General features: G+C 36.9%; 1 protein-coding gene across 4 annotated transcripts in view; it reads left to right on the top strand.

The window, feature by feature from the left end:
* The first annotated feature begins 27 nt into the window (after positions 1-27).
* KIF20B (kinesin family member 20B) overlaps positions 28-26093 on the top strand; it is a 61084-nt gene continuing 35018 nt past the window's right edge. For 3 of the 4 annotated variants that reach the window (XM_075534132.1, XM_075534133.1, XM_075534135.1), the window contains exons 1-18: positions 28-109; positions 2469-2616; positions 5104-5190; positions 5284-5400; positions 5911-6049; positions 6915-7099; positions 10018-10054; positions 10582-10809; positions 11638-11749; positions 12601-12672; positions 12758-12904; positions 13953-14115; positions 14852-15127; positions 16136-16275; positions 16485-16623; positions 17720-17945; positions 19302-19351; positions 22495-22645. In XM_075534132.1, coding sequence (XP_075390247.1) covers positions 2470-2616; positions 5104-5190; positions 5284-5400; positions 5911-6049; positions 6915-7099; positions 10018-10054; positions 10582-10809; positions 11638-11749; positions 12601-12672; positions 12758-12904; positions 13953-14115; positions 14852-15127; positions 16136-16275; positions 16485-16623; positions 17720-17945; positions 19302-19351; positions 22495-22645 — 2416 coding nt within the window. In that variant the 5' untranslated portion in view covers positions 28-109; position 2469. The remainder of the gene's footprint in view (positions 110-2468; positions 2617-5103; positions 5191-5283; positions 5401-5910; positions 6050-6914; positions 7100-10017; positions 10055-10581; positions 10810-11637; positions 11750-12600; positions 12673-12757; positions 12905-13952; positions 14116-14851; positions 15128-16135; positions 16276-16484; positions 16624-17719; positions 17946-19301; positions 19352-22494; positions 22646-26093) is intronic. The other variant, XM_075534134.1, reaches the window with a different exon arrangement.

The raw sequence follows: 26093 nt of genomic DNA on the forward strand, positions 1-26093 counted from the left end.
GGCGCGCGGCGGCCCCGCCCACTCCCAGCATGCAGCGCGGCGCGCCGGCCGCCGTCGTTTGAATTTGAAAACACCGTGGCGTAGTTAGGTGGCGCGGCGACGCGTGCAGGTAAGGCGGGGACGCGGGTGAGGGCACCGGGGCGAGGGGTGGCGAAGACCACACGCTGGGCCTTCGGTGGGAAACGGCTCTGGCGGTCTCGGCAGAGCTCCTGGCGGCCCTCAGGTTCCAGTGAGAGACCGCGTTGCGAAACAAGGCGCTTGGGGCCCCTCAGCGAGTTGAAAGTTTGTGGCGTGCGCCACACCTAGCCTGGGGAGTCTCGTTCAGCGCTAGGACTGCACTGCTTGAATCAGGGGTTCAGGCTGGGCGCTGCCCCGTTTCACTCATCAGGTCATTGCGGCTCGATAGCGACTCCTGGCAGGGTTTCAGTGGAGAAGTCTTAGAACGAGAGCAGACATGCTCACGGTTCTCGCACAGAGCGAACTTTTCGCGCATCCTGCGGCTAGCAACCCAGCGCGTAACCCAGCGCGCCCCCGCCGCCCCTTGCAGGCAGGGCCCGAGAAATGCTGCAGTGAATTAGACTTCATCTCTCCACCGATTTTAAAAACGTTTTGGGGAAATTTGCTGGTTGAAATACGAATCAGTACAAAACTCTTTAACCTTAATATTTAGGAGGTGCAAATATTCTTTCCAATGCAGCAATTTTTAAAAAGGATTACTAGAAAATTTTGTTTTTTAAAAAAACAAGAATTAATTGAAGCGTATCTTTTTCTGGGCATTTCCACATCGACATTATGAAGTGTCAAGCCAGTACTGCAGTGTATTTGCAAACTGTTCTTCAGTGCTTTAGGTCAGTGATTTTTTTAAACCTCATCGGATTCCTTAACCCCCCCTTCTTTTTCACCTGTAAATTGCATGCTTTAAATATTTTCTGAAACCACAATAAGTTATTTTTCAATTTTTTCATAACATCACTAAATATACACGAAAGATTAGAGCAAAAGAATGTTAAATTTGTGTCGTCGTTGGTTGATCCTATAGTCTGCTGGGCTTTATTAAAAATGTACATTTTCGTTAGGCTTTTTGCATTTTAGTGTGGAAAGGAAAAACTGGGTACTCACTACTTTCTTCTTGAGTAAAGGGTCGTAGTTGGGAGTCACTATTCCGCATACTTTCCAGTATTGTCAAAGGTAAAGTACAGCATGAAGCTTTTTCTTTTTTGGTTGCTAATATGTGTTGAGTAGATTCTCAGTAAATAAATGAATGTTAATATTTTTTTACTTGAGGTTAACCTTAAGGTTACTTTTACCAGTTTTGACTTGATGTTTAATTCAGTTGTAGCAGTTCACTGAGATGTTACAACATATTCAGTTATATTCAGGTACAGACTTACCATATATTAGATGACATAAGGTGTCTTAGTGTAGGGGTCCTCAAACTTTTAAACAGGGGGCCAGTTCACTGTCCCTCAGACCTGTTGGAGGGCCGGACTATAGTTTTTTTTTAAAAAAAGCTATGAACAAATATCTATGCACACTGCACATATCTCATTTTGAAGTTAAAAAGGAGGGGGCAAAAACTCCGCGGGCCAGTTAAATGTCCTCAGCGGCCCTTAGTTTGAGGACCCCTGTGACTTAGTGGCTTACAGCTAGGTCAGCAGTTGGGAACCATTGGCTGCTCCGCAGGAGAAAGATGAGGCTTTCTACTGCAGTACAGAGTTAAAGTCTCAGAAACCTACTGGGGTCGTTTTACCCTGCCCTCTGGGATTTCTTTAAATGGAATGCAGTTGGTGGAAGTGAGTTTGGTGTTTGTTAGATTCTCTTCTGACTGCTACATTCTTTCAGTTGAAAGGGTTTAATTGAAATCAATTTCCTAGGTAAGTTTAATTCATAAATGCTAAAATATTACAAAATCTTTAACATTTTCCAGAAGACTTTAAATAACTAAAATAACCTAACCAAAATCAAGTCAAACTCACTGCCATTGATTGAGTCAATGCCTACTCATAGTGACCCTATAAGACAAGGTCCAATTGCCCCTGTGAGTTTACAAGACTAACTCTTTCCAGGAGTTGAAAGTCCCATCTTTCTCTGGTAGAACAATTGGTGGCTTTGAACTGCTGACCTTGGCGTTAGCAGCCTACTGTGTAACCACTATACTGCCAGGATGATTCTCTTAGTAGTTAAAGCCTGAGAGGATTTTAGGCTGAGGTTGACTATTTATTTTTACTGTGTCCTTAGGGATTACTTTAGCTCATGTACTCTGTAGATTTAGGTTGGATCATATGAATAATAGTGGCAGGTTGGGGTAATATTTGGTTTTGAATGAGTAGTTTTTTTCTTACGGGTCAGTGTGTTATAGATAAAGCAGTTTACTCTTTCCTTGCACTACTTCTAGGTATATGGCTATAGGTTGGTTTGCATGCTGACTTAACTAAGGTTGTCTGAAGAAAATGCTATTATTCTTACAGAATGGAATCTAATTTGAATCAAGATGGGGCTCCCAGACCTTCTTATGTTTTTAGTGCTGACCCGATTGAAAGGCCTTCGGAAATAAATTTTGATGGCATTAAGCTTTATCTCTCTCATGAGTTTTCTTTAGTTGCTTCAGGCGCTGAGGTAAGTACAAGAAAAAATATATTGACTATCATGATTGAGTGGAAAGGGTTGGATTATGTTTCGCTGGGGAGGGTTTCCTAGAAGAGAGAGGCCTGGACTTTTGGATTCGGAAACTCCCAGGGAGAAAGATGAGGTGGTCTACTCCCATAAAGCTCTACAGCCTTAGGATCACTATGAGTTGAAATTGACTCCGTGGCAGTGGGTTTGGTTTTTGATGGGATTGGTGTGTCAGTAATTTTTGTGTCATACCTCTAGGCCCTAAGAAATATTCCAAGATCTTTTTCAAGTAATTGGTCCAACTAATTAAGTATGTTAACTATGGGAACGCTGGTGGCTTAGTGGTTACCACTTCGGATGCAATGCACAGTCAGGAGTTTAAGCCACCAGCCACTTTATGGGAGAAAGATGGGACTTTCTACTCCCATGACCAGTTACAGTTTTGGAAACCCAGCATGGCAGTTCTACCCTGTCCTATAAGGTTGCTGTTAGTCAGCATTAACTTGATGGCAGTCCAACTGGAAATAAATAACTTCATTCTTAACCACAATTATTGGGTGGTCAGGTTCTTGTTACATTTTTTTTTTTAGAGATAACATGTTTCCTCTGTCTTGCTACAAACAATGTGTGCAACTTCTGATGAGCAGAATGGGGTTCAGAGAAGGGTGGGCAGGATAGTGTGCAGAGTACTGCCTTCTGGAAAAGGTAGAGGGGGGGGGTTGCCCAGGCAGGATGTGCAGCCCTACTCAGCTGGAAGAGGTCTTTGGGAGTCTGGGGTGTAGATAGAGGCCCATGTATTCAGGATGGGATGAGGGGCACAGCAAGAAGCCTGCCCTAGTTTGTACAACTGGTTGTACCGCAAAGAGGACTGGAGGCCAAAGTAGGCATTGGGAGCGTATGCGTTAACACAAGGATGCCTGCGTCTCAAGGCCAGGTCATGGTAAACCTGCACTTCTACTTTTTGGTCTGGGCCATCAGCCTGATTGATTTTTTTTCATGCTGAACTGACCTTGGATTCCTGGGTTAAGCCATTATTCAAGTGTATTATCTCTTGTCTATATTATTTGATTACACTTACTGATATTTTCTAAAGGAATGTTTGCAGCTAAGCTTTGGTGTCAAGTTTATGTTGAATTCCTAAAATAAGTTGAGAAGTATTTTCTTACATTTCCTTTAAAAGTTTTTGGAGCATCGCATCTTAAAAGAGTTTATTGGCAATTTGATGCTTACTTTCCTAAATGTTTGTGAGAGAATTTACCAGGGAGCTACCAAAGTTGGAATGTGACAGGTTTCTGGTTATTTTTTTGTATTGCTGAGAAGATATAAACTTGTTCAGTATTTCTGATTTTTTTGTGTGTGTCTTGTTTACCTAGGTTGTGTTCTTTAAAGAATTGTTTGCATTTTATCCAAGTTTTTTATTTTAGAATGCATTTAAAATTATACTTTAAAAAAGAGCTAATAATTCTGTTTCTTCCCCCCAAGTGAACAATAAATAATCTAAATGCATGATGAAATTAAGCATTTGGGATAATAGACTGTTTTGCTTGTCTGCTAATAGAATAGTCTGGTTATCTATGATTTTTCTATAATACTTGTTTTTGTTTTAAATAACAATGTAGTCCTTGATAATTTTATTAGTTATAGAGTTATATGGGCATAAGACATTCATAAGCACACCAACATCCGTGAACCAAGGATTGTAAATTAAATAATCCAAAGCCAAAAGAGGAAATCATATCAGAGCTTAAATGATGAGATTTTGGTGTGCTGAAGGCTATGGAGAAAGTGGAAGCCCAAAATACATTTGTAGGATCTACAGAAAGAATAAACAAGCCTCTCATGATTTCCCTGTAACCATAATTGAGAGATGGGAATAACCTGGTTATCCGACAATATTAGAGAGATGACAATAGTCGATTAAAATGATAAATCTGACGTAAATGGTTAGAATCGTGTCACTTGATCTTCCCTATCATATACTTTGTGCTGAATCTGGTTTTTAATTTTTTTCTCTTCATATTGAGGTTTATCTCTGTTATTTTTGTCATTGTTGGGAGCTTTCTTGAATCTTTGTTAATGTGTTTTCCTGTTTTTTTGGTATATGGAACCCAAGGTTGATAAACGTATAGAGACAATAACTAGAATAAGGGTTCTTGAGGTGTGGGGGTTGGGAGACAGAAGTTAGGGGGAACTGTTATCAAGGAGTTCAAGAAGGAAGAAAATGCTTTGAAACTGAGTTTATTTTTCATTTCAGTGAAACTGATTTTAGTAACTGTACAAGACTGTTTGATGTGATTGTTCTATGGAATGGTATAATGTCTGGATTAGCTCCTAATAAAATGGTTTGGGGATAAAAAAAAATAGAATTGAGACGATTTGCTTAGATTCTTTTTAGTTTCAGACAAAGTAACCAGTCGCTATGGAAAAGCTGACTGCTGAAAAATTACATTCTGTACTTCTTTTTAAAGTAATTTTGTTCTCATTTTTAAGATAAATAATTTGGAACCCAAAGATTATCTCCAGGTTTGTCTTCGAATAAGACCATTAACACAATCAGAAAAGGAGCGTGAATCTGAGGTTGGTGTTGAATTTAATTGCGTTTTAACATTTATTTTCACTAAATGGATAGAATGCTATTGCTGATTTACTAATTGTGGACATATGTTCCAGGGATGTCTATGTGTTTTGGATTCACAGACCATTCTGCTTAAAGATCCTCAAAATATCTTTAGTCAGTCCACTGAGAAAAGCTTTGGGCAGATGACACAGAAATTCAGCTTTACTAAGGTAGGTACCCGTGAGAAACTGAGCAGTTGGCTTTTTTTTTTAGAAAATATTATCTAGGGTCAACTTAGTTAATAATATATGTAATATGAACTAAACATTTTATACTTATTAAACCTTAGCTTTTAAACATTGTAATATTTTCTCAAAAGGATAGGCTGAAATTTCAAGTTCATAAAGATGAGGGGACTTCAAAAGGTTTTTAGACAATTTCCATTCTCATTTCAGTCCACATTTCATGAACTTTTAAAAGCCCCCTATCATATAGTTGGAAGTAAATTAATCATTATATAGTATTCTAATTCCCCTGTCCCCTTTTTAAAAAGTGGTAAGTTCTTTTCAAAACTTGATTGAATGAGTTAGATTCCAATCTTTAAAACTTTCTGATACTTAGTGGTTAAACTGTCAAGTGTACTTGTAGGCGTGAATAATGGTGGTCTAAAAGAATGAGTCCTTAATGTAACAATTAGATTGAGTTTTCTAAAAAGTTATATGTTTAAAATGCTTACTTAGGTTTTTGGCCCAGAAACTACCCAGAAGGCATTCTTTGAGGGTTGCTTTATGCAGCTCATAAAGGATCTCTTGAAAGGACAAAGTCGGCTGATATTTACTTATGGGGTAACCAACTCTGGAAAGACATACACAGTACAAGGTAAATGCATTGCTTTACTCTTGATAGGGAAAAAACAGCAGCACTAATATGCCTATTTTCAGAATAATTGTATAATTTCTGTCACTACTGTAAATGCCTTTTAATTCAGATTAATTTAGGTTACTGTGAAATTACCTTCCCCATATCATAAGAGTATGATGCTAATGAAAATTTAGAAACTAGATAGCTGTGATAATATAGCCAGAAACACATTTTATATTTATTTTGTATACTTTGTAACTCGGAGGAGTACAAATCTTATTGGATCTAAATATTAATTTCAGATTTATATCAGAATAGTTAATGTTAGTTATACAGTAGATACTAAAGTCATGGAAAACTTGGAGTGATTCCTCAATTTCTCACTTTCTCTTAGCTCTTTTGTACTAGAGGTATACCTGTTGCTAATTAGTTGATTCTGACTCATAGCGATCCTATAGGACTGAGTAGAACTGCTGCTCCTTTGGATTCCCGAGGGTATATGTAAGTCTTTATGGGAATAGAAAGTCACGTTTTTCTACCACAGAGCGACTGGTGAGTTCAGGCTGCTGACCTCATGGTTCAAAGACAAACATGGAATCCACAATGCCAATAGCACTTCTAAACACAGCATTATAGGAGCATGGAGCATTTCTCCATTATTACATAACTCCCAAACCACTACAAAGCATGGCCCAGCTATATTGGCACATAACCTTGACCTTCACAGTCAGTGTTACCCTTGCCTCCCACTTGGCATTAGTTACTGTTAGAGTCTTACGACGAATGCACAAATAGTTGTATGATAAATTGTTTACTAAAATTGAAATGTCAAAAATGCAAAAACGTGTAAGAAGAGTAGGTGTAAAACAAAAGTTCTTTTCAGGTACAGAAGAAAATATTGGTATCCTGCCTCGAACTTTCCATGTGTTATTTGACAGTCTTCGGGAAAGACTATATACAAAGATGAACCTTAAACCACATAGATCCAGAGAATACATACGGTTACCCCCAGATCAAGAGAAAGAAGAAATTGCTTACAAAAATGCATTGCTTCGGCAAATTAAAGAGGTACGGAAGTGTTTAGTACATAAAATGTATATAGATCTCGAGTTTTATCAATCCTTAGTTGGTTTCAGCCGGTATTAGACTGGTGGTGCTGGTTACTTTTCCTTTTTGACAAAAATATTGATAATCTTGTTTGAAGACATACCTGCTTTGTATTTTACAAAGAGAAAGAATGCTTCAACAATACAAATGTAAATAGTTTTAAAATCCTTTGGATTGTGGAAGTAACATTGTACTTTATATAACATAGGGAGCCCAGGTGGTGTAGTGAGTAACCCATTAGGCTGCTAACTACAAAGTCAGCAGCTCAAAACCACATGTTGCTCAGTGGGAGAAAGATGAGGCTTTCTACTACCGAGAAGAGTTGCAGTCTTGGAAACCCACAGGGACAGTTCTACGCAGTCCTGTAGGGTCACTAGGAGTCAAAACTGATTCAGTGGCCATTGAGTTTGGGGAGTTTACATAATACATAGATTTTTTTTAGAAGTTATTGTAAAATGTATTCAAAGTTTAAACAAGGGAATGTGGGGGAAATGTGGAAGTTCCGTATGAAATCGTTCTGTTTCCCATACTTACTCTATTTCTCACGAGAAAAAAAAAACACAGCAAAAGCAGACCCAGAACATGTTATTTTTCTCTTGTGTAAAATCCATACAAACAACTGTCTATGTATGTCTGTAGATGCATAAACAATGTACATTCACAGGAGAGGGGCATTGCAGGGCAGCTAAGTGGGGGGTAAAACACAGTCATGTATGATTATATATTTTCATGTACTTTTATTATATGTAGAGTACGCTTTGTTTTGTTTTACAAAAATGAGAGCTTATCTCTAACTTAGTCTTTGATTTAACACATCTGAAAGCTCTTGCTATCTAATTTTTAAGGCTGTTACCTGTTTTACTGTATATTCCTTGTGTGATTATTTTTTAATCATATTTTTATATATTCTTTTGGTGGACATTTAGATTTTTTCACTCTTCACTATTTAATCAGTCTTTGAGGAGCTCTGGTGGGTTGCAGTCAGCATTTGAACCCATCAACTACTCTGTGGGAGAAAGTTGAGGCTGATCCGTAAAATATTTACAGCCTTGGAAACTGGGGGGTGGTTATCCTCTGCTTTGCAGGGTCTTTATGAGCCTGAATCACCTTGATAAGCAGTGGCTTTGTCTTTTTGGTTTAGTTCAGTAAGGAAGCTCTTGTTAAACCTATATTTGTATATAAGTTTGTCTACAGGACAAATCATTTGAGGTAAATTGTGTGTCTTAGAATTTCTCAGGAAAAAACAAAAAGAATTTCTCAGAAGTTGCCAGACATGTTGTTTGCCCATTTAAGACAATTTGACTTTTTCTTATTGATTTTTTTGGTATTTATTTATTAACATTTTATTAGGGGCTCATACAACTCTTATCACAATCCATACATATACATACATCATTATATAAAGCACATCTGTACCTTCACTGCCCTAATCATTTTCGAAGCATTTGCTCTCCACTTAAGCCCTTTGCATCAGGTCCTCTTTTTTCCCCCTCCCTCATGAACCCTTGATAATTTATAAATTATTATTTTGTCCTATCTTGTTCTGTCCAACGTCTCCCTTCACCCCCTTTCCTGTTGTCCGTCCCTCAGGGAGGAGGTCACATTTAGATCCTTGTCATTGGTTCCCCCGATTTGTAAGAACTTACTTAAAAACTGTAATATATTAAGGACTTCAAAGAAGCTAGGGGAACATTACATTATGTTTTGATTCTATTTCTCTACAACCTTCCTGCGCCTTGTAGGGTTAGGGTCCCTGGTGGTGGTGTGATTACCTATTGTGCTGCTTCCCACACGGCCAGTAGTCAGAATCCCGCTGCCCACTGAAAGATGAGAGCCTTCCTGCTCCCATAAAGATGTACAACCTCAGAAACCGACAGGGCCAGTGCTGCTATGTCCTGTATGGTCACTTTGAATTGTCTTGATGGCAGTGAGTGCTTGAGTATATTAAGAGAAAAGGAAAATGTAACTTTTGTGTGTGTGTGTGTCTGGGCGGGGAGAGGGAGTATCTTTTTATCATCAATTCTAGTTTTAGAAAAATACCCTAAGATAATAATTGTACTATAGGGGGAAAATAATTTTTTTTTAATTTTAACAATTTATTAGGGGCTCATACAATTCTTATCACAGTCCATACATATACATACATCAATTGTATAAAGCACATCTGTACAGTCTTTGCCCTCATCATTTTTTTCTCCTCTTTTCTTTTTTTACATTTTATTAGGGACTCATACAACTCTTATCACCATCCATACATATACATACATCAATTGTATAAAGCACATCCATACATTCCCTGCCCCAATCATTCTCAAAGCATTTGCTCTCCACTTAAGCCCCTTGCATCAGGTCCTCTTTTTTTTTCCCCCTCCCTCCCTTTCCCCTATCCCTCATGTGCCCTTGGTAATTTATACATCTTTATTTTGTCATATCTTGCCCTATCCGGAGTGGGGGAAAATAATTTATAAAGATATTTATGGTATTTATATGTACAGAGCTTTGTGAATGTAGATGCTTTTTAAAACAATCATTATGTTGTCTTACACCTACTCAGGTACGCACTCCTGGAATATTTACAGATAATTTTTAATTATGGGGAGTGCATCAGTAGTAGGGAAAGCAATACCAGGGGATGTAGTGAAATATTAACAGTGATTGCCTGTGGATGGCCGGGATTGTGCAAAATATCTGAAACATTATTGTTGTGGCTCCAAGTTTACTCATATAAGGGTGTAATGTATAAGAAAACTAATAAACAGAAGTCATGAATTGAGAGGCTGACAAGTTGTGGTTTGGTAGATGACTTATTTGAATAGGTGGTTAGTATGCTGGTTGTTCAATTATAACTAAATATGCTTCCTTTTAACTTTGTTTTTTAGGTTGCTGTGCATAATGATAGTTCTGAGACTCTTCATGGTAAAGTTTATTTTCCAACTTTTAAAAAAATGATCATCACAAAATTTGAATCATTCCTAAATCTAGTTATTTTAATAACATAATCAGTAATACCATACCAGAAATAATACAGACAATTTTACATATCTATCTAGAATGTTGAAGACTCCCTGGTGACCTAGTCAGTTAAGTATTGGACTGTTAACCTTCCACATTGACAGTTCAAACCCACTAGCCCCCACTCCACAGGAGAAACGTGAGGTTGTGTGCTCCCATAAGATGAACAATCTTGGGAACACTAAGGAGCATTTCCGCACTGTCTTGCAGGGTTTCATCTCTGAAATGTTCGCACAAAGCTATATTTGGATTAAATATTGATATTTTATTGTCTTATCATTTCATGTCCTTTAATCTCAATTTGGTACCATACTGTATTTTTTTTAAGGATAAAAATAGACTAAAATTCTAAGAGTCTTGATTTATTTGATATTTTATGTTATTTTTAGTTAATTGCTAATTTAATTTTTAATTCTCTTTATTTTCTACAGGGAGTTTAATAAATTCTTTGAATGTCTCAGAGTTTGAAGAATCCATGGCAGATTGTGAACAAGCCAGCTTGACTATGGATAATAATATTAAATTTTCTGTGTGGGTTTCTTTCTTTGAGATTTACAATGAATATATATATGACTTATTTGTTCCTGTATCATCCAAGTTCCAAAAACGAAAGATGTTGCGCCTTTCCCAAGATGTCAAGGGCTATTCTTTTATAAAAGGTATTTTGCCCTCCAAATATTTCTTTTATATTTTATGGAAGCAAACTAGAAATGGAATCTTTTACACTGAATTGTTAATATCAAGAGACCACTAGGTAGTTGTGCTTTGCAAGTATGTTTTGAAATGTTTGTTAGCAATTAAATGCAATTTATTGTTGTTGGATTACCTTTGCATGAGGATCAGTGGAGATGGGAAAAGTCGTTGAGCAGTCATATTAGACCTCTGAAATGTTACTGGGCTTCCCAGTGGTGTTTATAAACCATATTAAAACACTGAATTAGTAGCCTCATGGCCACGGCTTGAAGATGTGTATGTATTTAACTTTGTTTCTAACTCATAGTTTTAGTAAGTGTTCTTATTCTTAATACAAGGAATGGACTTTTGTATTTTCTCTATTCTATATCATTTTAAAAAAATGCTGCTTATGACTCAATACATTTGACTTATGAGTCACCAGTGGATTGCAACGTGCCGGGTGTCACATCTGGGTAATTTTTCAAGTTTAGTGTATATTTTGTTATTTTAATTTTATGTCTGGGCTTCTAATTCTCAGGAATATTACTTTTGAATTTTCCTTTTGGCAGACAATTGAAGAGCATTTACTTTGTGTAATAAAAATTATAAAATATATATAATATAAATACAGCATTATAATATCCTCTTCTGTACCTTCTCGCTAGGAACAAGTAGAGTTGCTGTGTCGATTTTATCTAAGGTGTCTTACTAAAAAAGTTTTTACTGTGCGTTGCTAGGAACAGATCTTCTAAGAGATTTAATTTGTAGAACAAAATTTATGTTACAAATTGATGCATGTGTATTTTTTTAAGATCTTCAATGGATTCAAGTATCTGATGCCAAAGAAGCATATAGACTTTTGAAAGTAGGAATAAAGAACAAGAGTGTTGCCTTCACAAAACTGAACAATGCTTCTAGTAGAAGGTAAGGGACAAACCTATGGTATCCGCCTGGATGAAGCAGGGTATATACCCTGCTGATTTCAGTAATTTCGGCTTCCAGTGGGTAACAGGGTCTATGGTATGTGAAGTGATTCATAGGCTTACAAATAACCTGTAAAGTGTAGAACACTCAGACAAACTTATGGATTTGAGGAAAGGCTTTCAGGTATTTAGTACTTTTTATATGAGTATGGTGGTTTTCAATGCTGCTTACAAAGGTGAGCGTTTCTCTGGGCTTTTCCTACTTAACTCATGAACACAAGTACTACATGAGTTGAATCATAAACATTAAATAAGGATACATTTTTCAAAGGATTGAAGCTAGGAAAGCAAAAGGTTATATACTGCAGAGGCAAGATGTTTAAAACAGCTTTTGTGGTAAGGGGGAAAAAGCACTATCCGTAACCTATGATGGAAGGTCAAGACAGAGAGCAGGTGTAAGAGATTTGGGCTAGCTGAAAGGTTCTTTAATTGGTTAAGGTGGGCAGGTATGTTAGTGATAATGGAATACTAGCTTGAAATATCTGTCAGCTACTTGGAAACTATAATGCTGGAGGTATGGCTAGATGTTTTGGACTCAATGATTTAAGATGCTTGTGTCTCTTATTTAGCAAGCCCTCATAGTTAAAACAGCTTCTAACTCAGAAATTGGCTGTTTGAACCCACTAGTCACTCAGCAGGAGAAAAAGGCAGTTCTGCTCTTGCAGTGTTGTTCTGAGTCAGAATTGATTCAATGGCAATGAGTTTCAGTTAGTGTTTTGTTTGCCTCATGTTTAGTATGCAAAAATTAAAAATGAAAAGATGTTAATTTGGTCTTTGTATATTTCCTTTTAGTCACAGCATATTCACTGTAAAAATATTACAGATTGAAGATTCTGAAATGCCTCGTGTAATACGAGTCAGTGAGTAAGTTGATCATTTTAAAAATTGTGATTATTTGAGTTGCTCTGAAGGACTTTTAAAGGAATGGTTATTATTTTGGATGATTTAGATTGTCTTTGTGTGATCTTGCTGGATCAGAACGAAGCATGAAGACACAGAACGAAGGTGAGAGGTTAAGAGAGACTGGAAACATCAACACCTCTTTACTGACCCTTGGAAAGTGTATTAATGTTTTAAAGAACAGCGAAAAGTCAAAGTAAGTGCTGCTGAAAGTGAGTGCTATTACCATACTGTGTATTATACTATTTAAACTTTCAGTGGCCATTTTTAGGGAGTACTGAGAGATTGTAGACTATAAAAGTGAAGTAGAGTTTAAACTGCCATTTAGTCCCAGTCCTTAACCAAAAGTCAACACAATTTTCCATGTTATTGGGTACTGCTGAGTCTATTTCAACTCACAGCGGGCCATGAGACAGTTGACTACTCAATAGGGTTTTGTGAGCTATAATGTATATAGAATCTCATCACCAAATCGTACTCCAGTTGAGCCACTGGGTGGGTCAAGCCAACAACCTTCAGTTAGCAGTCAAGCACTTCCCCATTTGTGCCATCAGAGTTTCTTACTATTTTCCATTACAAATACAATGATCAGCAGACACTTTGGAATAAGTTTCTCGTGATGATTCTTTAGCATGGAAAACCATTTTATTCCTTTTAATGCATTGTGTATGTTCTAGTTAATGATGGATTTCTGTGTAGATTAGCATTTTAGGCTGTGAAGGTGAGAATTCAGCCTTCACTCATTCTTAGTCAGTTTATTTCCTAGCGTACATTATATGATTGCTATACTCTTGGGAACACAGCCCGGTTTAGTGGTTGCCTCCACTTGGGGTAGTGGATTGTTGTTATTAATAGTAGGCGTTGTTGGTGGATGTTGAGTCCGTTCTCAATTGTGGCCATAGTGTGTATACAGTAGAACTGCATTCTGTCGGGTTTCAGGCTGTGGCCTTTGGAAGCAGATCACTTTGGAGATGCCTCTGGACTGGTTTGAGTTTGAACCACTTAACTACGTGGCTAATAGTCTGAATCGCAACCATATGTGCTACTTGGGTACTTGTATTACTAGCATGTAAAGAGCATAACATAAATAAACCAAAAAACCCAACTATTACTGGCTCACTAACCCAGATTTTAAGACCGAGTTGTTGGATCCATAATTTGTAGCTATATAAATACCCTGACTTTATGAGATTTGTTTTACGTCATTGTTTTTAATTCTCTCCCCCTCCCCCTCTCCCCCATAGATTTCAACAGCATGTGCCTTTCCGAGAAAGTAAACTCACCCACTATTTTCAAAGTTATTTTAATGGTAAAGGGAAAATATGCATGATCGTCAACATCAGTCAATGTTGTTTTGCCTATGACGAAACGCTCAATGTATTGAAGTTCTCGGCCAAAGCACAAAAAGTAAATATAATTAAACTTCTGCAGAATGTTTTAAACCTCTTCTGATTATGAAAACATTATCTTTTCTTAGATTACATAATATATTTTGTATTTAGCACTATAAACCTGAGAAATCATTAAAATGTAAATGTACATGTGTGGTCAAGTAGAAAGAGATGGGGAAAGATTACAAGTTGTCTCTGTGAGGATTAAAATCATTCTAGTAATGTAGGTTACTAATAAACATCAGTTATATATTGTCAATGTTCTTAGAATGATGGTCTGCTGTACCATCTATCTTAAGGACCAGATTTTAACATTGGGAAAGCAGGACACCATTGATAAAACTCATATCCTGGCGAAATAGCCACATGGCAGCCGAAAACCGTATACCCTAGCTTGTCATGCATTCTTTCCAAAAATCGGGACTTTTTAAAAATGCCGTGGGACGTGGGAAATTTTTTTAAAAATCGGGACATCTGGTCACCTTAATCTATCTGGCTCCTTTAGTGTTCCTGGGTGTATACCTGCAAAATATAAGAGCATAACCCATGAAGGTGGATTTACCTGTGTTTTATATGTGCAATTAGATTTTTCCCCATAGGATGTTTGTTTAAGGGTATTAATTTTTCCCCTATATATTTGTCACTTTCCTTTTAAAATTAAATTTGTTGTTTGATTTAAATTTGCAGACTATCTTTTAGCAAGCTGTAAATGCCTTTTCTCTATTAAAAAGTCACATTGAATATCTTAACAGGTTTTTGTTCCAGACACTTTAAATACTTCCCTCGAAAAATCATTTGCACCTGTCAGATCTTCTCAAGACATTTCAGTCGACATTAGTGATTCAGACAGAACAACATCCAAGGTAAAAAGAACCACCATGTCATGGGAGAGTAATCTAGAAGACCTGGTGGAAGATGAAGATCTGGAAGAAGCTGAAGAAAACCAGAATGTAGAACCTGAGTTTACTGAAGAAGAGCTAGATCAAACATTAGAAGAAGACAGTGCCCTCAGCAAAGAAGAGAAGAAAGTATGTATTAACTCACACTTGCAAATTGGTTTATTATTATTTTTTTATGTAAGAACATTTCCCCTCTCAACCTTTTGAAATGACTTATTTTAAAGGCACAATTTTATTGGCACTACAGTAAGCTGTAGTAGAATTCCCAACCCGAATCTTTCTTTCGAACAGAATAATTGACAAAAAATAATAATAAAAACTATTTATTGGGAACTAATAATAAACCAACACTCCCAGCTAGTTCCATTTTCATGCTGATCTCTAAGTCACCCACATTTCTCCTTTTATATAGTTAATTGTTGCTTTACACATGGGAAATTGGTGGTGACTTAAAATTAGAAAAATAACATATGGCAGTGGTAGAAACATGAGATAAATAAGAATAAGAAACAAATCTAAATATGAAGATTTTGCTGCTATACATTGCTCTTTTGAAACCTGATTTTCTTTATTTAGAAGTAAATTGTGACAAGTATGGGTTTAGTATACATCATCCTGATTGATTATATAATAGAATTTTTTTTCCCTTGCAAATAACATGTGCTTTACTGTAGTTTGCCAACCATTTCCTCTCTCTGGGAGATATTTTTGTAAGGCTTGCTGCACTGGTTTTCTGTCCCAGCATATTCACAGAGATACCTTTTAAGGTGAGGGAGCAGTTGGCACACACAGAAGGCATGTTATTTGTGAGGGGAAAAGGTAATTTACTCTGTAGCTCTACCACAATTGAACCACTTCCTCTATGTTGGCTGTTGTGGTGGGACTTCTGAATGAACTTAAACACTTAGAGACATTGGAGTTAATACATTGGAGTCTCTTGCCAGATTATGGGAAGTTTTATTTGACTTTCCAGATGATGAATCTTTGCAAAGGCATAACTTTCAGTTGTAATTATTTTTAAATGATGCGTAATTATAATCAAATTAAATGAAAAGAATTTTATTTTCTAGTCATCTGCAGTTTGTCTTGGAATGTAAGTTGTTCCTTAGTAAGAATTTTAATATTTTCATATTTTAGAAACTCTTGGATTTAATAGAAGACTTGAAAAATAAATTGATAAATGAAAAAAAAGAAAAGTTAACATTGGAGTTTAAAATTAGAGAGGAAGTCACACAGGAGTTTACTCAGTATTTAGCTCAACGGGAAGCTGACTTTAAGTAAGTGTTCTCCTTCGTGTCCTGGTAAAATTGGAGAATTTTATTTATTTCTTTTACACTAAATAATAACTACATAAAGAAGTGACCTCTGTACAGATTTAAAATGGCTGTCAGCAATCTCTAAAATGATCTGGAATGTGCATGGTATTTTTAAAAAACATGAAGTTTCGCTTTTCTTTGTCTTAATGGGGTTAATTTGTGTTATGAAGGGAAACTCTTCTTCAGGAACGAGAGCAGTTAGAAGAAAATGCCGAATGTCGTTTGGCTATCTTCAAGGATTTGGTGGGGAGATGTGAACATCAAGAAGAGCCCAGGAATGAAGATTGTGCCGTGATAGCTGGAACTGAAGTAAGTTGACTGAGATATTTTTAAAAATCCACTGAGGCTTTTGGTACTGGGAGTTAGTGTGTCTCGTAAATGCTGAGAAAATAGGATGTTTTCGAACCAACAGAACTTACTTTGTAGTGTTAGTATTGACCCGGTTCAGTCAGAAACGTAAGCCTATCTAGTTTAATATAGCAATTGGACTTTGAACAGTTTATACCTCTTATAGTTCTATCTTATTTTGGTATTGCTTGAGATACTGTACTTACAGAAATTTGTATACCTTTTGTCCAGTTATAGACACATCGCCCAGATGTGCTATAAACTTGAGGAGTTTAAATGTATGAGATCTTTAAGAGTTATCTAATTCGTATCGCTAAAACAGAAAGATAATATAAGGGAATTTTTTAACATTAGGAAAATCCCATTATCTTTCAATTCCATTTTTCCACAAACTTTTTGAAGCCCCCTCGTTTAAGAAAAGGATTGCCCTTGCTGGACAACTGACCATCCCTCCTATTGGCAAGATATTTTCCTTTTCTGGGCTGCCACTCAACCCGAAATGGATGTTGCCTTTTGATTGTTGCTTTTGTGTGTTTTGTAAACACTCCCTTTAGGGCCCTGGGAAGGTAACATCTGGGGGTCTCATAGTCAAAGCACTAGCTGTGTCCCTGACATGCTTTGGAATTTGGACGGAGTTGTGAAAATTCCCTGAGCTTTTTCTTTTTCAACAAGGCCTCTCAAAATGCATTACCGTATATACTTGTGTAAATGCTGAGTTTTTCCAGCACATTTTTAATGCAGTTTTGTGGTAAAATTAGGTGCCTTGGCTGATATTCGGGTTGGCTTATACTCGAGGATATATGGTATATAATTTAATGTAAACATAATTATTTTGTAATGATTTGTCATAGCTTATGATATGGTGGGAACTATGCCTCATGGAACATACAGCCAAATAGGAGTAATGGAATACAACTTTTTTATAATTGGAGATTCTTTGTAATTTAAAATATTCGTGTTGTGAACCTTTTGCTGTTTTTGAATCTAACTCATGTGGTGCCATACTGAGAGTGAAAGCCACTGTTAACATTAGGCATGCGGTTTTTGCTGTTTTTAGGGAGCACATAATTGTGTAGAGATTGAAGATTTTATTGATTCTCTTCAAGATGATGTCACTGATATTAAGAAACAGGCTGAAATTGCTCACTTATATATTGCATCTCTTGCTGACCCCCAGGAAGCTATTGCTTGTTTAGAATTAAAGTTTAATCAAGTTACAGCTGAATTAGCTAAGACTAAAGAGGAATTAATCAAAACCCAAGAAAAGTTAAACAAAGAAAATGGTAAGTAAATTCTAGTTCCGTTATTTACATATTATAAATACCTAAACAGTACAGTGTATAAGTAATGAGATATTTGTGCAGCATGTCTACTAGTGGCCAGAATATTCTTTGATCTAGGTAACTTATAATTTTCACACTTACATGGCTTTTCATTAACTTAATTTTCATTTAACCTAAATATCATCTTAATGGAAAATTAAGAAATGGCATAAGACCTGTGGAATGAATGTGTTTGTGTTACTTATGCTTATAAGATGCATACAAGGGAACTTCAAACAAGTTCATGGAAAATTCCATTATGTTTCAATTTCCATTTTTCCATGAATTATTTGAAGGCACTCATATACTGGATCATCACACCTGCCTTTTTAAGAGTGTGTTAGGCTGGGTTTTTTAGAAGAAGGAAAACCAGAGGGTGGTGGTGGTGTGTGTGTAGAGATTTATATCAGGAAAATGGCTCATGCTATTACAGAAATGGGTATGTCCAGTTCAGTTTCAAGTCTGTGGGTCAGATGTTAAGTCAGAGGCTGCTCCCCTGACTTGCAAAGGTGCAAGGGCTGATGAACTCAGGAACACCACAGACTGCAGAGGCAGGTGCATCCAAAGTCAGCAGGTCAGGATTGTGAACTGGTGGTGAATGAATCCAAGGTACGCCGGTCGGGTGGCAGCCTACAGGTGACTCCCAACATCAGCAGGCACTATGGCAGGCCATCGGCTCAATCCAAAGAACCAATAGTTGATGAGCCATAACGAGCATCCAGATACAACAGAAGAGGGAAAAGCTTTTCCACAGCGTCCACTTTTAGTTAGGCAGCCAGGCCACACCCCTGAGAGAAACTTCCTTTCAGCTGCATCTGGGCTATGATCTTACAACTGCTTGGATACTCACCAGATCCCACCGTGGAATTGATGACATTCTGTAAGGTCGCATCATGGGAGGTTGCTAGGCCTCAGCTGCAGCATCACTGGGAATTGCTGGCCCGGCTGCATTGACACAAAACCCAGTTATCACAAAGAGTTCTGTGCATACGCCATACTTTGCCATTTTGCCTGTGAAACAAATGAGTGGAAAAAGTAGGAAAATGTTGCTTTTAACTTTATGCAGCAGACAAGGAAGAAAATACTGGCTTTTCTGTGCCCTGGCATGAGTTTGGCACCTCTTTATTACTTAGCACATTGTGTGTAAACGTTTTTTCTTTTCTGATACTCTCAGGTGGTCAAAATATTTTCTAATGTGTGTACTATGACAGTTTATTTTCTATTTTTCTTACATGATTGTTCAGATTTCAGATTTTTCAGATTCCAACATTTTTTCAGATGCCTACATTCTTGTTAATTTGTTTTTTTATTTTTCAGAATCAGAAATTAATTTAAACTCAGTTCAAAATCTTACGAAACTTAATAAGGTAAGACTTTATAAACTTCATTTTGTCTTGATAAAGGACTTAATAATTATTAAATGAACATTATGATATGTTACTGTGTATTTTTAAAAATTTCATAATTCTAAAGAAAAAATAAAAAGTGAATGTGATTAATTGAAAAGTTTAAGTTTCTTTACTCCCATACCTCTTTTTAGTGGTGGCCTCTGTAAGGTTTTTTGAATCCTTCCAGAAAAGTTATATGCATACCAAGAACTCTCACTCACATAGGCACTTGAAACATTGCATAATTGAAGGTATAGTTCTAAGTCTTGCTTTTCTTCTCTTGGAAAATACCTTGCAGATGATTACATTTCCAGCTAATGAGTCAGAATCTCCTGGAGAGGGGCCCAGCTAGCTGTAGTTTCAACAGATCCGCAGGTGATTGTAGTGATCAGCCAAGTTTGTGTGTGAACTTGAGATTTAGGGCAGGAGAGGGAAACCTTTTTTCTGCCAACGGCCATTTGGAGACATCATTTCTTGGATCATACAAAATTATCAAGTTTTAAATTAGCTGGCAATATTTGGTTAAACATTTAATTAACTATTTCTCTTTGGTGAGGCGATGTTGACTAGTATTGATGATTTTGAGGGCCCTATATGCCTGGGAGTTGGCTGTTTCCATGGTTTAGAAGAAACTCAGTTTTTCCAATATCTAGAAGAGATTAGAGTGGCATCTTGTTACAGGAAGCGGTTTGTCCTCCTTTGTGTTTTGAAAGTCCATCTTTAGTAACCATTAGCATTTGAATGTCAGATGGGCTTTTGATGCCATAAGGGTAAACTGAGAGATGTCTAGCAGTATAGTTTGATCTCTGTCTAATCCCCTGTATCAGAGAAGCCTATTTTTTGGTATCAGATGCATTCTTTAATCTGACTTTTCTATATGTGGAACTAAGATTGTAAGGTTGAGATGCATATGCTGACTTTTAGCCAGGTACTATTCTAGATTCTGGGAATGATAGGAATTAATAAGATCCAATCTCCTTATTAAGGAGTTCCCAGTAAGAAAGAAGCAACTGATGTGTAATTATAGTGACATGTATCGAGTGGGAGTACCAGTATGTGTAGGGAATTGAAAGTATGCATTTCAGGAATATTTTCTGGAGAAGGAGCATGATTAATTTGAAGGACACAGGGTGAAGAAGGATTTAGCCAATTGAAAGTATGGGGAAGGAGTAGTTGGTATCAATGAAGGTCAAGAAAATAAAAGGTTTCTAAAAGTTCATAAAAAATTCCTTGATAGCTGAGAAGCAACAAAGCCCAAATTGAAGAAGCACACCAGCCTGTGTGATCATGAGATATCGATAGGATCAGGTATCAGGCATCAAAAAATAAAAATTCGTATCATTGTGAATGAGGGGTGTGTGGAGCAGAGTCCCAAAGCCCATCTATAGACAACTGGACATCCCTTACAGAAGGGCCACAGGGAGGAGACGAACCAGTCAGGGTGCAGTATAGCACCAATGAAACATGGAATTTTCCTCTAGTTCTTTAATGTCTCTCTCTTCCCCTCACACTTTCAATTCTACATTAACACATCCGGCTAGACCAGAGAATGTACACTGGTACAGATAGCTGGAAACACAGGGAGTCCAGGACAGATAACCCTCTCAGGACCAATAATAAGAGTAGTAATACCAGGAGGGGAAGGGGAATCACAATGATCTACACATAACCCACTCCCTGGGGGATGAACAGCAGAAAAGTGGGTAAAGGGAGACATCTGACAGTGTAAGACATGAAAATAATAATAATGTAGAAATTATCAAGGGTTCATGAGGGAGAGGGAGGGAAAGAAAATGAGCTGATACCAAGGGCTCAACTAGAAAGAAAATGTTTTGAGAATCATAATGTACAAATGTGCTTTACACAGTGGGTGTATGTATGGATTGTGATAAGAATTGTACGATCCCCTATTAAAATGATTTTTAAAAAAATTCCATGGTTTGTTTATTCAATTTTACCAAGAACTTCTTGAAGCTTCCTCGTAGAATGGCTTTCCAGGTAGGAATCCAAGTAAAGTTATGGAGTTGATGTAGTGAAGTATAGTTAACCATGGATATGAGAAACCCTTTCAGTCGATGTACAAAAGAACAAGCAATCTGTTGTCTGAATAGAAAATACACTTGTATGAAGGTAGGAAGTGATGAAAAATGAGGTTGGAATGGTAGACTCGAGTAAGATGGCCAAAGGCCTGAATATTAGGTTGACGAGTTTAGGTTTTATTCTATAGACAATGAGAAGACATTGGTTTTAAGCGTAGGCATGACAAAATTGTTATTTGTTTAGTTTTAAAAGTAGATGTCTTTGGAACCGGAGAGATGGAAATGGAATTAGGCCAGAGGCAGAGAGGCTTCTGAGAAGCATCCAAGCAATAGTTGATGAAGGCTTGGCTTTCCGGTAATGGGGAATGAGAAGTACAAAGAGGAATTTAACTTGTGAAATAGGGAGGATAAGACCTTTGGAACTTGTTTGGTCATGACTTTTTCCAGACATTGAGTTGCTGGACCTCAGGCTTTCCGTACTTTTATTTGCCTATTCACTTTATTCTGATCCCTTGATCTCAATTATTTTAGTATGGTCTTTGGTGAAGGAAAAGGAAAATAGGAGACGCGTGTAGGGCCAAGTTTTCTAGGAGCTGTTAAACATACTTCTTCAGGAAGCTTGGTTATAAAACAGAATAGTTAATTGGTGAGTTTCTAGTGTGGAAATTCAGTTTGAAGTAAAAGTATTATAAGAAACTATTGTTAAGTGATGGTCTTAGTGTTCTCATACTTTTTCCAAAACCTTTTGAATGTAACTTGAGGGTAAGTGCTTTTTAGTTATCCTCAAATTAACCTCTATATTGATCATCTTAAGGAAATGTGAGGCTGAATTTGTTTTTAAGCATAGAGGTTTAACTGGGTTTTACAACAGTTGTTATCCCCAAAAGTGAGCACAAAAATTAGGTTTTTGGGGTACCCCCTATTTGCCAATGTAAGCTGTTATTTCAGATTTTAGGGTAAGACTTAAGAAATAATTTAATGTTTCAACAACTGTGAATATAAAATAATGATATAGTGTTGGGATACTTTGTGTAGGTTTTACATTGACTAATAACTCTCTATATTCAAATAAATTTACTTTAGGATGAGACTGAAACATCTTTAATAATAAACCATGAATTGACCTGTAATGAAATGGTTGAAGTTCTTAAGAACAGCAAAATTAAAACCTCTTCAGGAAGAAAAAGATCAAATGAAAATGAACTTCAAGAAGATGGGCCACCAGCAAAGAAAGGTACTATCCCAGCTGTCAGGAGGTCTTTATAAAGTTAGCCCCTAAACCATAAATAGAAAATATTCTAACAGGAAGGAAATTGCTTCTCTAGGAGAAAAGTATGGGAAAGTCTAAATGTCACCAGTACTAGATTACTATTCTTTAAGTTATTGCTAAGCTTCCCGCCTCCCAGCCCGAAAACATTAGCAATATTATACAGGGAGGATGGGTTTTCATATGTGAAAATGCATTAGCTTAAAAAACCAGACTCTGCTACTTTCTGTTTACTGGTAAATTTAGATATATTGAAAGCTTGTATGTACTGAGATTTAACTTTCATCATTAAAAAAAACCACATCTGCCACTGAATTGATTTTAACTCAGAGTGATCTTATTTAGGGTTTCTGAGAGTAAACATCATATTTCTGCCACAGAGTAGCTGCTGGGTTTGAATTGCCGACCTTGCTGTAAATGCCTCGGAACCCACTGCCAGCAAGTCGATTCCAACTCGTAGTTGGAAAATAGTGTTTCCGAGGCTGTAAATATTTGTGGAGTAAATAGCCTCATTTTCTCATTTTCCCCACCAACCTCGGGGCTAGTGGTCTAATCTGGGACCTGGCAGTTAACAACTCAAGATAAAACGATGCTGCCTGTCTCCCGAGAGTGTCCAGAAGGAATAAGATTGCATAATAAACCAACAGTAAATTGGTTATTTTAAGAATTACATGTCTTGAGGAATTATATAGATTAGCTCCCTGGTTTACAGTATGTGTAATGTTTATATGAACCAGATGGATGGAATGGCTAGGTGATGGTAACAGGCCGGTTGCATTGCGTTAATTCTGACTCTTCGTGGCCTCCTGTGTGTGAGTAGAGCTGTATTCCGTGGCGTCTTTTCGTGCCTGAGACCTTTCAGAAGTAGGCCACTAGGTTTTTCTTCTGAGCCTCAGGAGATGTGAACCTTCACTCCTTTCGTCAGCGGCCAAACTAAGGACTACACTATGAATACTTTGAATAAGTATTCGTTTTTCCATTGCAGAGGGTGGATAGCCTTACTTCGATTTTCATGGCACTCTTTGTTTCTCTGACGGGGCTTTGGTGGCTCAGTGGTTAAAGTGCTTGGCTACTAATCGAAATGTTGCAAGTTCTAATCAGTCATTCTGAGGGAGAAAGAGGAGGCACTAGGCTTTCATAAGTTGTATAGCCTTGAAAACCCTCTGGGGAAGAGCTACTCTGTCCTGTAGGATCAGAATGAGTCATAATCACCTAGATATCAGTAGATGGAAACTTTCTCCCAACTTGGCCAGTGCCAGAGAATAGTTGTCACTGTAGGATTGATAGGTCATCTAGGTAAACAGAGAAACAAGTAACCTACGTAGTGCGGTCAGTCCTAAAGGTAGACCATTCATGAAGAAAAAGATAGTTTGCTTTAAAATTCTAGTTTTTAGGTATAGACGATTTGAGTTAAAGACAGTTCAGGTAAGGAACAAAATGGTATTTTTTTACTTAAATTCATAAGCACTTTGAAAAGCTACGTCTTGAGTATATTATTAGAGACTGTGTTGTTAGCTGCCTTCACGTTAACCCCTGCCTTATAGTGACTGTGCTACAGGGACGACGTAAGGTATCAAATGGAAACTACTCATCTTCCACAATAACATAGTGCTTAAAACTCTCCAGAACAAAGTCTGATCTCTATAACTGCTAGAATAGGACCAGAAAGTTGGTATTTGCATAGAATCCATGTTAAACTTTATGAAGAACATGAATATCTGAAACAAAATTTGGTACAAAAACAAGTTAGTTTGATTTGCATTGTATTTTATGATAATAATAATTTTTGAGATATTAAGAGAACATTACAGAAATCCTTATTGAGCTTTCTGTATTCATATTTGAGGTTGATTTATATATATATATAGTGTGTGTGTGTGTGTGTGTGTGTGTGTGTGTGTGATTCACATCTCATGCCATTGACGAATCATTTGTAAGTTCTTTGCAATTTTTAACTTGCCAGATCTGACCCTCAGAAGGGTTCAGACGTTCTTCCCACTTGTCTTTGTAAACACTAAGAGGATACTTTTAAAAATATTTTAAGTTGTGAAAAATAATCTAGCCATAGTATTACTATGCTTAGTTTTTCTCATCTAGTAATTTTTATTGCTGACGGCATCTGAATCGAAATAGCATCATAAGCAGAAACTAGTTGAAAGAAAAGTAGAAGGCTGAGCTAGTGGAGAAACTGGGTCATGACACTTTGGGATGACTTGTTCAGCTTTGGCAAGATGCTAGCAGATAACGTGTATTTCTGATGAAGAATAAATATAGATAGCAAATTATTTTTAAAATATCTCCAAACTTACTGTGGTCAGATTTACTGTCAAAGTTAAGGGCAAATCTTTTTCATTTAAAGATTTCAGAACAGCTGCAATTCTTAGAATAAATTATAAATTATGAAGAAGTAAGTTTGGAAAATGTAGCTATGAAGATATGAAAAGCATCAAAAATAAACTCAACAGCTTCAAAGAGGCTAGAGAGACAATCACAATAATGTATAAGAGTTTGTCTAATGAACACAAAAAAGTAGACTGTATTAAAAGAAAGAGCTTTAGGATCTCATAATGAGATGGCATAGTTACAGCTGCCCAAAAGCCCCTAGACAGTGAAGGAAAAGATGAGAGGACTCTTTGGAAAATAAAAATGTATAAATGAAACTTATTTTTGCATACTCACTACTGGACTATAAAATTGGATAAATCCCAAATGAAGTGGGGAGATGAGATTCTCATTACACTGTGATTCTTTTTTTTTTTTTAACATTTTGTTAGGGACTCATACAACTCTTATCACAATCCATACCTATATATACATCAATTGTATAAAGCACATCTGTACATTCTTTGCCCTAATCATTTTCTTCTTTTTTTTTTCCTTTTCTTTTTTACATTTTATTAGGGGCTCATACAACTCTTATCACAATCCATACATATCATACATCAATTGTATAAAGTACATCCGCACATTCCCTGCCCCAATCATTCTCAAAGCATTTGCTCTCCACTTAAGCCCTTTGCATCAGGTCCTCTTCCCCCCCTCCCCGCTCCCCCCTCCCTCATGTGCCCTTGGTAATTTATACATTGTTATTTTGTCATATCTTACCCTATCCGGAGCCTTACACTGTGATTCTTTTGTGGAGTCATACACCCTCTGGGGACAGATCAGTGTCTTGTGAAAGCTGGGCCTTTAAACTTATGGAAAAGGCATAGGATTGAAATCTTGAGAACAAAGACTAGCCTCATGACATTTTGTTCATATTCTGTAATTGTAACTGAAAAACTAGTTGTAAATGGTTGTGCTTTTCCTTGATTTTGCTTGCATTTTCAACAATGATTACTATATAGGAAGATAGCTACTTGCTGTTTTGCATGTGGGGTTGATAAGGTTTCAGCTTAAAGAGTTTTTTATGATC

Source organism: Tenrec ecaudatus, chromosome 16, assembly GCF_050624435.1.
Source record: "Tenrec ecaudatus isolate mTenEca1 chromosome 16, mTenEca1.hap1, whole genome shotgun sequence".
NCBI classification, from domain to species: domain Eukaryota; kingdom Metazoa; phylum Chordata; class Mammalia; order Afrosoricida; family Tenrecidae; genus Tenrec; species Tenrec ecaudatus.